This window comes from Lolium rigidum, chromosome 6, assembly GCF_022539505.1.
Source record: "Lolium rigidum isolate FL_2022 chromosome 6, APGP_CSIRO_Lrig_0.1, whole genome shotgun sequence".
In the NCBI taxonomy this organism is placed as follows: Eukaryota; Viridiplantae; Streptophyta; class Magnoliopsida; order Poales; family Poaceae; genus Lolium; species Lolium rigidum.
In genome coordinates this window covers 6,276,183-6,289,722 of record NC_061513.1, presented here as the reverse complement: position 1 = coordinate 6,289,722, position 13,540 = coordinate 6,276,183, and the positions used below count along the sequence as shown (strand labels likewise).

General features: G+C 45.7%; 2 protein-coding genes across 2 annotated transcripts; both read left to right on the top strand.

Moving 5' to 3' along the window:
- Nucleotides 1–6,149: 6,149 nt before the first annotated feature.
- On the top strand, nt 6,150–7,460 carry LOC124667697 (60S ribosomal protein L38-like). Its single transcript, XM_047204952.1, has 3 exons — nt 6,150–6,193; nt 6,288–6,471; nt 7,403–7,460. The coding sequence occupies exons 1-3, from the start codon at nt 6,191–6,193 to the stop codon at nt 7,423–7,425; spliced, it is 210 nt and encodes a 69-aa protein (XP_047060908.1). The 5' UTR covers nt 6,150–6,190; the 3' UTR covers nt 7,426–7,460.
- A 1,291-nt stretch (nt 7,461–8,751) lies between these two features.
- LOC124665683 (IAA-amino acid hydrolase ILR1-like 1) lies at nt 8,752–13,124 on the top strand. Its single transcript, XM_047203074.1, has 5 exons — nt 8,752–9,182; nt 10,117–10,242; nt 10,878–11,192; nt 11,534–11,662; nt 12,568–13,124. The coding sequence occupies exons 1-5, from the start codon at nt 8,838–8,840 to the stop codon at nt 12,976–12,978; spliced, it is 1,326 nt and encodes a 441-aa protein (XP_047059030.1). The 5' UTR covers nt 8,752–8,837; the 3' UTR covers nt 12,979–13,124.
- Nucleotides 13,125–13,540: the final 416 nt, after the last annotated feature.

The window sequence follows — 13,540 nt, the reverse complement described above, 5'->3', positions numbered from 1 at the left end:
GATCGTTGACCCACTTGCGGCTGCGATTGGTGTGTGTGGACTTCCCCGTAACCGGATCCAAGTGGGCCGGTGCAGGGCATGTCCCTATACTCTTCGTAGGTTTGCGGGGCGCGGGATCCGCCAGCTGTGACCTCAGAGCCCTGCTGCTGACCCCTGCCAGCTCCGCCACCACGACCGCGTCCTCTTCCGCCTCCCGAACCTCCGCGTTGAAACGCCACGGCGACCAAGTCGGATCCGCCGCTCTTCTGGTCATCAGGATTTTTGCGTTTGTGGCCGCTGTTATTGCCGTTGTCACGGTTCTTCTTTTGTTGGTGTAAGGGGATTGCTGTGGCCGCGATATCACCGCCTGCGTCGTCATCGGCGGCAGTGTGGTCGCTGGCAATGGAGATCATCTCATCCAAAGTTAACTTATTTGCATTAGCTAAACAAGTGAGCTTGTGCCGCAGCAGTCCTCCTCTTTGCAGTCCGCCGATGAAGGCGTACATGGCAGTGGTGTGGTCGACGTTTTCGCACTCGTTCCTGCACGCCAACCACCGTGTAAGGAAGTTTCTTGAGGATTCTCCCTTCTTCTGGATACAGGCTTGCAAGTCGCTTGCCGTGGCAGGTCTTTTGTAGGTGCCCCTAAAATGTTTCTCGAAAGCTGTTTTCAGGTCGAACCAACAAAAGATGGTGTTCTTCTCGAGGTCGCTGAGCCAGATCCGGGCTGGCCCTACAAGATATAATTGGAGCATGCGGCAGGCGATATTAGGGGTTCCTCCGGCAAAGGTTACTCGCATTGTAGTAGTCCTCAATCCAGTATCCGGCCTTTCGGTGCCATCATAATGCTTCAAGTTTCCGGGTAGCTTGAGGGAGCTCCTTGGCTTTGGTTCCTCTCGAATCATCCTGCCAAAGCACTTTGGTCCGATGTAGTCGGTTCTGTATTCGTTGAGGCGTTCCCGTGCGTCGCGCGAGCCGTGTCGGGGGGATTTTGAGCGAGAGCGAGATCTCCGGCCGCCACCTCCGCCTCCACCTCCGTCGCCACCGCTAGGTGGTGGTGAGGGAGATCTGCGAGGGGGCCGATCCGACCTCCTGCTTCCGCCTTCATACTCTCCCCGGTCCTCCCGGTGCTGGCTCCGGCTCCTGTGGCTGCCTTCGTCGTGGCGCTGGCTGCCCTGGTCGTTCCTGCTCCGGCGAGGTTCCGGGTCGCGCTCCTCATTCCGGCTCCTCCTGGGCTCCGGGTCGTGTCCTTGGCTTCTGCGAGGCTCGTGGTCGCGTTCTTGACTCCGACGAGGCTCTGGCTCGCGGTTTTGGTTCTGGCCTGCGAGTTGCTCCAGCCGTACGCTCCCCGTTCCTGTCTCTAGGAGCCGGCATCGCGTCGCGAATGCTGATTCCGCCTGGCCCATGGGGCCCGGGAATTCCGGCAGGACTCGCGGCGTCTAGGGGGTAGCGGAGGACGCGAAGCTCGGGGTGGTGGTGATGGAACACGGTATTTGTCTCTACCGAGTGTACATTGGGCCCTTACCCCTTGCCGGGTCTCTCGGAGTTGAATCCGAAGGAACCGGGATCGGGTTTGGGTGCTCTCTTGCTTCTCTCCGGCGTTCCGTGGAACCGGTGCGCGATTCATCATCACGGTGTTGATCTCCTGGGGCGTCCTTCGCGCGGTGGATACGCAAATATCCGGGTTGGATGCCAACCTCGCGTGAAGTATCCGCCTTGCTTTGTTGCCGCACCGCTGAAGCAACGAGCTTTCGGACGAAGTCGATGTCAATCTCCTCATCCTTCTTTTTCAGGAGTTCCGCGGCTTTCGTCATGTTGTCCTTCGGGGTGGCAAGCGGTTGCTGCCCCGTTGGAGTTGCGAAGGTGATCCTGCGGGGAGTTATCATGTCACGCCGGAGCTTTTCGATCTCATGATGAGCTTCAACGATCTTGTCCTCCCAATGCTTTCGGAGTTCCTTGACCTTTACCAATCCTTCGTCCACTTCCTTCTCACGCTGGATGTAACCTGACACAAAAATTTCTGCGTCTTTCCGTTCCTCCAGTATGGCGGCTGCAGTGTTCTTGATCTTTTTGGCTGTGGCCAGTAGCTCCAGTCTTTTAGCTTCTAAAGCTTCAACATCGTCGGGAGTGATGGGTGTGTTAAGAACATCCAAGGGATAAGCCGCATCCATGGCTGCTTGTGCGATCATGTCTTCGGTTGACAGTGGTCCTCCGGGGTAGGGTCCTCGCGAGGTCGCTCTCGCGACATCGGGGATCCCCTACGAGATGGCTGGGGGTCAGATTGGGTGTCTGCTGCTTCTGATCCGTGTTCTCCCAGCGCCGCAATGGTCGCCAGGACCTTCTTTGGCTGGGCGGAATCGACTTCAGGCTGGGCACCGTATCCATATTCCTTCACCTTACGATCGAACTCTTCAGTGTCCATGGATTGAGTATCTCCGGAAATTGGGCTTAAGTTTCCCAGAATCGACTCTTCTACCGGAGATCCGCTTTCTCCGACGAGCTCTTGCCGATCCGGAGCAGCGTTTTCCGGCGCCTCAACCCGCACGGGACCAGCTCCGTCCTCTTGAGGGGCGGCTCCTGCGGTATGGGCTATGAAGTGTACGAAGTGACACCTTTGCTTTTCTAACACCCGGGAGACCCGTGCGGATCCGCATTGGTCTTCCACCGTTATTTCCTGCTCGGGGCGGATTGGGTGGGTTTAAAGTTTTTCGGATCTAAGGCGGAATCTTCCTTAGGAGGCTCCTGCGTCTCGGATCGGAACTTCGCGACCGCGTCCCGCTCGCCGGCGGCCGCGTCGGCGTTACTTACCGGTGGGTTTCCGTCGGAATCGACGGTTTCCCCGATGAAGATGTGGATGCCGCCGATTGGGACGATGGAGAGCTTGACGGGGTTTGACCTAGCCGGAATCCAAAATTCGTCCGGGGGACGATCGGAAAATTCCCGGCGTAGAGTACACGCCCCACGGCCGATCGAGTCGTCGTAGCTTCCCATGGCGGAGCCCTCCCGGTTCCGGCCTCCGTACGCCTCGGGCCCCACGGTGGGCGCCAACCGTCGTTGCCTAATCGACAATACCTCGGAGGAGGGATCCTCACGAGGGGAGAAGAAGTAGGGGCCATAGGGCGGAGTGCACACGGGACGGTGGTACGCGAGTTACCCAGCCTCGGAACACCCGCACGATGACAGGGCCTACCGCCGCTTGTCCGGAATTATCTGGGCGCTTGCGCGTTGTTACAATGGTTGTGGTTGTGCCTCTAGGGCTCCCGGGATCCGGCTTATAAAGGCGCACGGATCTAGGGTTTACATGGAGAGTCCTAGCCGGATTACAGATAGCCTAACTACGGTACAACATCTTGTCGTGCACGTCACGGATCCGCCTTCCGTACATGTCGTACTGGATCCGGATTCCTCATGGGCCTCCATGGATCCGGGTTACTCCTAAGGTCGGTACGGATCCGGCCTGCTGATCCGGGGCTGGACTTCTTCCTTCATGATCAACAAGAATCGGGCCGCCCGATGGGCCACATGCCTCATCACCATCTGTGGGCCACCCGGGCTTGCCGGATCTAGGCACTGTCGATGGTACACCCATGAAGTATACCCACAACACTACATGTATGTAAGATATCTTTTCATAATTCAAAAAATTAAAACCAACTATTATCTCTTAAAACGTTTATCCAATTGACGAACCATTTTCACCGGTGGGTTAGTCCTTAATAAGGACTTCAAAGAAATCTCATATTAATATATTTTGAAGAAAAAAGTCATCGAAAATTTCAGGTTATAATAGCTACCATGTTGCTAGTTAACAGTTACCACCAAAACAATAAACAGTTATGAGATAATTTTTACATTTTTTTTGTCATAGAAGTGACCTACATGTTGAGAGAGTCGAAATTTAATCCACTCTAAATACATGAGTTCCACTTATGAAGAGTAAAGTTTAAAAGACCTGATAATCATTTCATTTTGACTTGCTGACAAACTAGACTATACCCTATGACCAAGTGACTATAATTTGAAAACTATAGTCGATTTTTTTGGTCAAAACATATTAATATGTGATTTAGTTTCAAAGATCTCGTTGCGACAAAGCCACCTGTGAAAACATTTCTAAATTTTGATTTACAGTTTGACAGATGAAACATTTTAAAGTTTAAGCATGAAAAGAATGTATGTGCTTGCATGTATGCAAATGACGCCTGTGAGCTAGTTACCATATGTTCAGATGTTTTCATAGAAAGCTAATCTGAGCCACATCAAAGTCCTTAATTGGAATCCTTTATTGGAAGTTAATTGTTAGATTACGTTTATATAACTGGGATGGACTAGGATTCCAGAGACCAATTTATATTCCAAGTCTTACGGTTCATGTTCCATCAGTTTTATACTCCATATACACCACACGAGTGTCCAAGCAATACAAGAGATTAATTAGAGATTCATCTAATGTTAGAGTTGATGGGTTCTTATCATATAGAAAAACTTCCCCAAGAACGAACAAAGTCCAAGGTCTAATCAACTAGATGTAAGCAACGAGATAGGATTATGAACTAATTGGTTCATGTGGTTGTACACCGGCTTCGTCCCCCTAACCTAAAAGCACCATCACCTTTGGTAAGGATTTTCATGCTATCTATATCAATCATACAGAAGTATAAGCTACGTGCAAGCTATAAACAAATTCGAGTATCCCGAAATACGTATAATTGAGTGAAAAATGGATTACATTCACATACAACGCACGAGTATGTTACATAGAAGACACAAGTACAATTAAATACAAGACACGAGTATAACTCGGTTACGTACAAAGCTTGACAAGTGAATACAATTACGAACAAAGCACAAGTACAGTTAAGAAAAATAGCACGAGTACCGTTACGAAAAAGGACGACTATAGTAACATACAAGACATGTGTACAAACACACGAGTACACCATCTAATGAGTACAGATATGAACAAAGCACGAAGACAATTACATACAAGACAAAAGTACAATTACATAAAAGACTCGAATACAGTTAGCAGAAGACACGAGTATAACTTCTAAAAAACCAAAAACAATGAAGTACAAATACACTCCTAGTGAATCCTCTAAGTACAGCGAAGCCAGGGTGGACCCAAGAAGAGCTGAGCGGGGGCCTTCGCCACAACTCAAATTTCTGAATTAAAGTGAAATCATTCGAATTTACAAAAGAGATGCCCCCACTCATGAGTTTGCCCCCCACTAGAACTTTGTTTTGGGTCCACCCGAGAGAGAAGCACTATTACAACTCAGTGAAAATCAGAGTACAGTTACATATAAACCTCGGGTACAAGCATGCTAATTTTGGAAGTACAAAAAAAGTTTCTCAAAACCTATAAACATGAGATTTAGTTTTAGAATCTTTGCGCGGGGATCTCAAAAGTGAAAAACGGTTCGTAATTTGAACAAACCGTTCTCAAGATATTTTATTTTGAAAAAATAAATATAAAAAATAAAGGGAAAAATTGCGAAAACCCTTCCTCCCCCTTTCCTTCATCCCCACCTTGCTTCCCCTTGCTGCCATAGTTTAAAAAACCATATTGATTTAATGGCTCAATCAAAATAAACGCGACCCAATTGCCTGACGGGGTTTTAAAGAGGCAACGATCCAAACAACAAAAAATAGGAAAAACAGATATCACAAGAGGAATCGAACTCACAACCTTATGCTAGGAAGAAACAACACCACATATAACACCCAATATCACTTAGACCCACCATGTTTTGTGCTTATAAATGTTGAAATTTACTATCTATACGTTTTGCGCTCGTCTTGTTCTGAAATTTGCTTAAAATTTAATTTAAAATAATGGTTTTTATTTGCACTCGAACCAGACTTCACTAAATTTAATTTAAAATAATTTAAAATTTAATTTAAAATAATGGTCGTTCTGGCTCACTGGTTCACTCACAAGTAGTACGATTTTTTAGCTATGCTTGCGAGCACAAGGCTCCAAATGTGCGGAGAAAGATTTGGGGCAACTTTTTATTTAGTGAAGAGGGCTCAGTTCTATCACTTTGGGCCTGCTCGCCTGGCCCATCAATACCTGGGCCAGATATCGTGTGGCAAGTAGGTTACCCCAAGCATAAATGTGCAGAGAAGGGTCTTCTCCTTCTCCCTTCCTCTTCCCCACGCCGCCGCCACCACCACCTCCTCCTACAGGCGACTTCCCCCGTCGTCCACCATGGTGAGAATGATCCTCTCCCCACAACGATGATGTCTCCGCCCAAGATGATATGGCAACTAAGTAATCCTTCATGTGTTTGTTCCGCGTGGTGCAGCCGAAGCAGATCCACGAGATCAAGGACTTCCTGCTGACGGCGCGGCGCAAGGACGCGCGATCGGTGCGGATCAAGAGGACCAAGGACGCCGTCAAGTTCAAGGTGCGCTGCTCCAGGTACCTCTACACCCTCTGCGTCTTCGACGCTGACAAGGCCAACAAGCTCAAGCAGTCACTCCCACCAGGTAATTATCTGACATGGTCTATCTATGTGGTATAAACATCACTTGGAATGTATGTTTGTCGGCTGTGCATGCTTGTATCTGCTATTTTTTCCGTACTTTGAGTTCGCCTTGCATTTTTCAGTTATATAGTGTGTATGCAGTTGATGTCCCAGTGAAGATAAAATTTAGGTCCAAAGATGATTATTGACTGGTTTTAGCTTCAAGCCATTCGTCATACACTTTTGTTGAGTTGACGATGGCTTGGGGCTAAAACCATTGCTTAGATTCGTCGGTGATGGCCATATTAGCTATGAGATCTGAGGGACATGAGTATGATTGCAGCAGAATCGTTACATCCCCTTGGTTTCTCCCCACTGTATTGTTGTCCTGTTGAGTAGTTATGTTTGTAATATTCATCTCAAGTGGCGTGTCCCTTGAACAGAAATTGTAATGCCAAAGATGAATGCTCTGCTAGTTTTAGCTTCAAGCCTTTTCAGTCTTTATTTCTTTTGACTTATGGCTTGTGGTTTCAACTAGTCTGCTTTTATGTTCATCCGTGATGGCCAATAGCTATGAGATCCAACCGAGGGATACCATGTGAGATAAAACAGAGGCATCTTGGCGGGTTGCATGTACCAGCTTGCCATCAGCTATATTTTCCTCTGCAGTGTGATTGCACTACCAGTGTAACAATTTGTTAGGTCTAATGTTATTTTTGTTTGTTCTAGTTTGCACTGTTTCGATGAGTTGTGCAGCGATGTTATGAATACCGTACAATTTTGTGACAAGTGGCTTGTTTTCAATTTGTTCATAGTTGGTCCTCCTCTCAATCACACATATTTTGCATCTTATCTAGTCATTATGATGTGTACACCTTTTTTTTCTGTTCTTTACTGCTCTAGAACTCCTGCTGTTGGTAAATGTTTGCTAATCGTGATGTTCCTTTTTGCAGGTTTGAGCGTCCAGGAGGTTTAAGCATCAAGCCAGACAATGCTCCTTTCCTAGTAGCATGTTGGACCCATCTTGTTCTAGTATCTGTGATCACTCATCAGGGACCTTGTTACCTCGTTAACCGAGTTTTGATATTCCAGACTGAAATGTAATGCTGGGAGTTCTGTGGTTCGATCTGTGATGATTTTGTGTCATTTGGTATACGATTGCTGTGCATGTGATGGTGTAGCCAGTTATTTCTTCTTGACATGGGGATCTGTGAAAGAAGGGCGTTTCGAGTGTATTACATTTCACGGTTGCTTGCTGCTTTATATGTGCTATTTTGGTAGGCTTAGTCCTGCATATTCTGTTTTACAGGTCAACTATATAATCAAATTCGTCTGCTGGGTAGCTGTCAAGTGCCCTGCTTGAGCTTGAAATTTAATTTGCTGGAGTTTGGGTTTACAAAAGTGGGAATCTTCATCCTATTGCATCCTGCAGAACAGACCTTGTACTCTGACTGAGGATGAGGATGAAGTTGGAGGCTTTAGATGGATTAAGTTGGAGGTTTGAGGATTAAGTTGGAGGTTTTACTACAAAGCCATTGTTATGCTTCCACCGCTTCAAGCTTGTAGAGAACAGGAGGATCTGATCGTCAAATCGTTTCTTCAGTACATGCTCTGCTGCTGAAACTCTGGGTAGTGGTATGAAACTTGATGCAAAGTATGCTCATCATTGGCTTGATCGGCTACAGCTTTTGCGCTTATTGTACCCATTTAATGTTTCAACATCCTGGATAATCAGTAGTCTTGCGGATATACATTTGTTCCTTTCACTATTTGGTTTCTGATTTTATCAGGTGATTTGCTGGAGCTTGCATGGTCGACCTATTCCACTAAAAGGAAGGATCCATGTACATCAAGTGACAAATAAACCAAAGGTTGATGCTTGCATCCTTTCGAATTGATTTTGTATTTAGATTCTGCGCGATTGTAGTACACGTCATTGAATACATCTAGAATTCTATTTTTTGGAACTGTGAAATGAAGTTTTCGTTTTTTTTTTTCAAAAATAAAGGGCTCGCTGTCACCCTAGCTGTAAAAGGCCGCTTACAGAGAACGTAGGTGCTGTCTAAGCCTTGAGTTCTGTGAAATATGATAAAGTTGAAGATTTTTCTCATGAGCACCAAGTAAGCAAATGAAATGTTCTCAAATTATAACAAGGCTTTTGATTATGCATTTGAGCACGTTTTAGTGGCAAGCAACTGGATGCCCGCCAACCTTTACAACAAACCACTCTAATCCAGCCAATCCAACATAGAAAATGAACGGAACCACGGCATCTCAGAGCAAAAGGATAGAGGAAAACGGATAAATAAGTGCACCCAAACCAACTCCACGTCAGTCATACAAGAGTTCAAACCACAACAGCACCGTAGGACTAGTTTATTGTTCACCATGGCCGCTGGTGCTCTGCCTCTCCCGCTGCTGCTTTGCGCTCCTGCCTTCCTCCTCCTCGCCGCGAGCTGCGGTGCAGCGCTAGATGACCCGGCGAGTCTCCTGCGGCGGGCCAAGGATGCGGAGTTCATGGACTGGATGGTGGGGGTGCGGCGGCGGATCCACGAGAACCCAGAGCTTGGCTATGAGGAGTTCGCCACCAGCGAGCTCGTGCGGCGGGAGCTCGACGCCATGGGGATTCCCTACAGGCACCCTTTCGCCGTCACCGGCGTCGTCGCCACTGTCGGTACGGGCGGCCCGCCCTTCGTCGCGCTCCGGGCCGACATGGACGCGCTCGCCATGCAGGTTGCCAACTTACTGCTACCTTTTATGCTTTGATTTCCTGCTGATGCTGCTTTACTGTTCCAATTGTTGTATCGAGCCATCGTGTTTTAGATTTCCTGCAGCAGGTAGAGGATAACTTCTTGGTTCGGCTGCTGATCCTTTCCCATAATTATCTGTGATCGCAAAATTGCACGATTTCTAGCACGCCTGTTAAGTTTAGAGATGAATCGGTCTTGATGGCGCTAGCCACCTCTTTCAATTTATCAGCGCAGTAAAATTGCAAATTTATTCAGAAAAATGTAAACAAACCCTGATGTCTTGACTAGACCACTCAAAAGTACTATAGTGTGTGAGAGGTCAACTGGATTTGACAAGATAATTGTATGCAAATCTTGATGTCGAGAGGATGCATATCTTTGAGCTTGACAGCATGGAAATGTAAACTAGGTTTGTTAACATGGATCAAAGCAAACGCTTCTTTTTGTACAATAGGTATATACTACTAACCTAGTCCTTTTCCAGTTTCCTAGCCTTTTGACTAGGATCATATAAGGGTTCATGCTTATCATGAATGGTTATGAGACAATTAATTATGCCTCATTTTTTATATAAGTACAAGATGATAATTGCACCATTTCCCATCATTTACTATCTGATTCTATCTGAACTTTGCTAGTATTTGATTATGATCTTGTCACCATGTTTTTTTTTCATGGTTGGTATGGAAACACCTACAACCTCTATCCCTAAATATAAGACGTTTTAGGAGTTTAAATTGAACTCCTGATACGTCTTATATTTAGATATGGAGGAGGAACTATTTATTGGACTGCAAATTTTTTTGTCAACCTGGTTTTAGCTTTTACCATGTGGTACCTTGAAGGGGAAGCATAAATGCTATTCCCAGTTATTGGACCTTTGTCATGTTACTTAAGTTGCCCTTACGTATTTCCAGGAAAGCGTGGAATGGGAGCATAAGAGCAAAGTGCCAGGGAAGATGCATGGATGTGGCCATGATGCACACGTTGCTATGCTGTTGGGCTCTGCTAAGATTCTTCAGGAGCACCGTGACGGGTTGCAGGTTGGTTAACAATTCTCATTGTACTGTAAATGATTGCGATTTTTCTCATCCCACGATGAAAAGTTGCAAGAAGATTTAAATACTATCTTTAATTCGAAAAGAGTGCTTGGAGATTGGCAGTTGAATATAGGTTCATCATTTTGTTGTTGCTTCTGATTCATCGGTTAAAAAGTAGTCACCCTCCAAAATTTATATGAAAATGCGCATGTTCATTTGGTTGATCAATAGTTGATCATGTCGCTTTGGTCGAATACTCCCCAGTTAGGCAAAGAAAAGATGATATTACTAGGATCCACATGTCATCACCACTTTTCTATCTCTAGCTATGAATTGAGGTAACCAATTTTGATATAGATCCATGAAATTCTGAGGCTTAGCACCAATCCCCAGTGAGCACACAGCCACACACTCCAATTATATCTAGCTAGAGGGCAGTCAAAATATACTGATTGAGACTTTATTTGCTACCATTGAACTCACAGTTGTCAATCCATTCCAACCTTTCATTGCTTTGATATTTAAAGTTATCCTTAGTGAGCACTCTATTCTTTAAAAGCAACCAAACAAAATAGGCATTTTCATCCTCCAAACTTGCCAATTTTTCTTTACAGATGTCTTGTTGCTGTTTACCGCAGGGTACTGTTGTTCTTGTTTTCCAACCAGCTGAGGAAGGTGGTGGTGGGGCAAAGAAGATGATAGAAGATGGAGCTGTGGAGAACATAGAGGTCATGTTTGGTATCCATGTACTTGACACTGTGCCTATCGGCGTGCTGGCATCGAGGCCTGGTCCTGTAATGGCAGGGTGCGGATTCTTTGAGGCGGTAATAAGTGGGAAGGGAGGGCATGCTGCACTTCCTCATCATACTATCGATCCAATACTGGCTGCATCCAGTGTTATTGCAAGCCTGCAGCAACTTGTTTCCCGAGAAGCTGACCCTTTGGACTCACAGGTGCTATTCCAAGTGTTACCTGGTTTTGCCTAGTTCAAATTTAGTTACATTTTTTTTCAACTAGGGGGGTTACCTAGCACAAATCTAGTTAAAAACTTTGAACTAGTGTTTGGCCTAGTACAAATCTAGTTCAAATTTTTTGAACTAGTGTTTAGCCTAGTACTAATCTAGTTCAAATATTATTATTTTTGCAGCGGCTGCTTTTAGATATCTGTTATGTTGTAAATGGTGATAGTCCTAGTCATTCCTTTAGCATCGCCAAATTGTTTTTGAGGTCCATGTGTACTCCAATAACTACCCGTAAATTCCCCTCCTCGTGTTGGGTTTGTTTTTTTCTGCAGGTAGTAACGGTTGGAAAGTTTCAAGGTGGAGGAGCCTTCAATGTCATACCTGATTCTGTCATAATAGGTGGTACCTTCCGAGCCTTTTCCAGGGAGAGTTTTGATCTACTGAAGCAGCGAATTGAAGAGGTAAATACATTATACTTGGGATTTTCTCTGTCATTTATCTGGTCAATCAGTTCCTAATTATCGGTACCTCAAAGGGTAAAGAAATAAAAATTGATTTGACTGAGTACTGCTGGCATTTAAATTCTTGGGTTAAATGTTTTATAGCTAACTGTCAACATGGCAAATCAGGCAGTCACAATGTTTTATAGTTAAGCTATCTGAATTTGAAGATAATGGTACAACAGTGCAGTTTGTACACAATGATACGACAGCTTAGCTCTGGCCGCCTATGTGATTATGCAACAGTTTCTAGTTAATAATATCCCGATTTGATTATAGACATTGACAATTGAGCTGGTGGTTAGTCTGTTCCCTCATTATTATTTAATTATTCTGAAAGCTGCATCATTTGTGTCTTTCAGAAATGAAGTGTCTTTTTGTGTTTATTTGATCATAAATGGTCAAGCTATTTTTTGGTAAGCATGAATAGTCATGCTGAGACCACTAAAAAATTGATATATACTTCACTATTTAAAGAAGATTCCCACAGGTACGCCATAGCTGTTCAGTGTGCAAGTCTAGTTTAATGTTGTCGAGAAGTTGCATCCAAGGTTTTCGTTACGGAATTGGTATATTGTCTCGAGGGGGTTGCGATTTCCGCTGTGGTTTCCGAGAAATCCGGACGGTTACCGGATAAATTCGAAAACCAAATCTTGACTTTAAATTCCTCCTATGTCCATTTACTGAGGGTGTTTGTTTGAATTCGAAAAAAATCGGGTATTTTTGCGCGGTATGACATTTTCTGAAGGGTGCGGTGGAAATATGGTTACCCATAACTGAATTTAGCTCCCGGTAACCAAACCCTCGTTCCATCCTGAGTTCAATTCGTGGACAAATTGTAATGAAAGGTGTGTTTATTGTCTCAGGTCATAGTGGCACAGGCATCCGTCCAGCGCTGCAGCGCCGTCGTGGACTTCCTTGGCAACGATATGCCTTTCACTCCGCCAGTAATCAACAACCCGGAGCTCCATGATTTCTTCGTGAAGGTTGGCGGCGAGATGGTCGGCCCCGGCGACGTGAGAGACAAGCAGCCGATGATGGGAGCCGAGGACTTCTCCATGTACGCTGAGGCCGTGCCCAGGACATATTACTACTTCGTGGGGATGCTCAACGAGACCCGCGGCCCGCAAGCGCCACACCACAACCCCTACTTCACCGTCAACGAGGATGCTCTGCCGTATGGCGCCGCCATGCAAGCAGCGTTGGCAGCTCGCTATCTGCTTGAGCGGCAGCAGCATGTTGCCGCTGCTAAGGTGGAACCCCGCGATGAACTGTAGATGATGTGGTTCACTGTTGAATGAAACTCTGGTTAAACCTGAACTACAATCGTCAAGTCATGTCAACCTGACTGACTCGACGACAGCCTCTGTATCGCCGGTGATCATGCAACACTTTCTTTAGCTAATAATATCCTAATTTGGTTTCTGCCGTGAACTTAGGCCACAATCACATTGCTGTCAATTCTCATAACCTAGACATAATAAAAAAAACCACCACAATTCACAACATTGTGACAAAAACTGCTGGTTTTCAATTTTTTTGCAAATAACCACCAGTTTTGGATGACACTGTTGCAAGAAGCACTAATTCGTTTAATTAACCAGACAAATTGTTTGTATGTCCCACTCGCAGGCGTGACGTGGCTAAATTTGACAGGAGCTCCTGACAACAGTTAGCGGCCCATCAATTATTTTTCTACTTTTTATATTTCTTTGTTTATTTCCTTCTATTCCTAAATTTTCCCACGTGCCTTGACCAATCTGGCCGGAGGCTAGGGTGAGAAGTGAGAACCCGCCGTCCCGGTGGTCGAACTTGTGCGAGAGCTAGTGGAGATGCTGC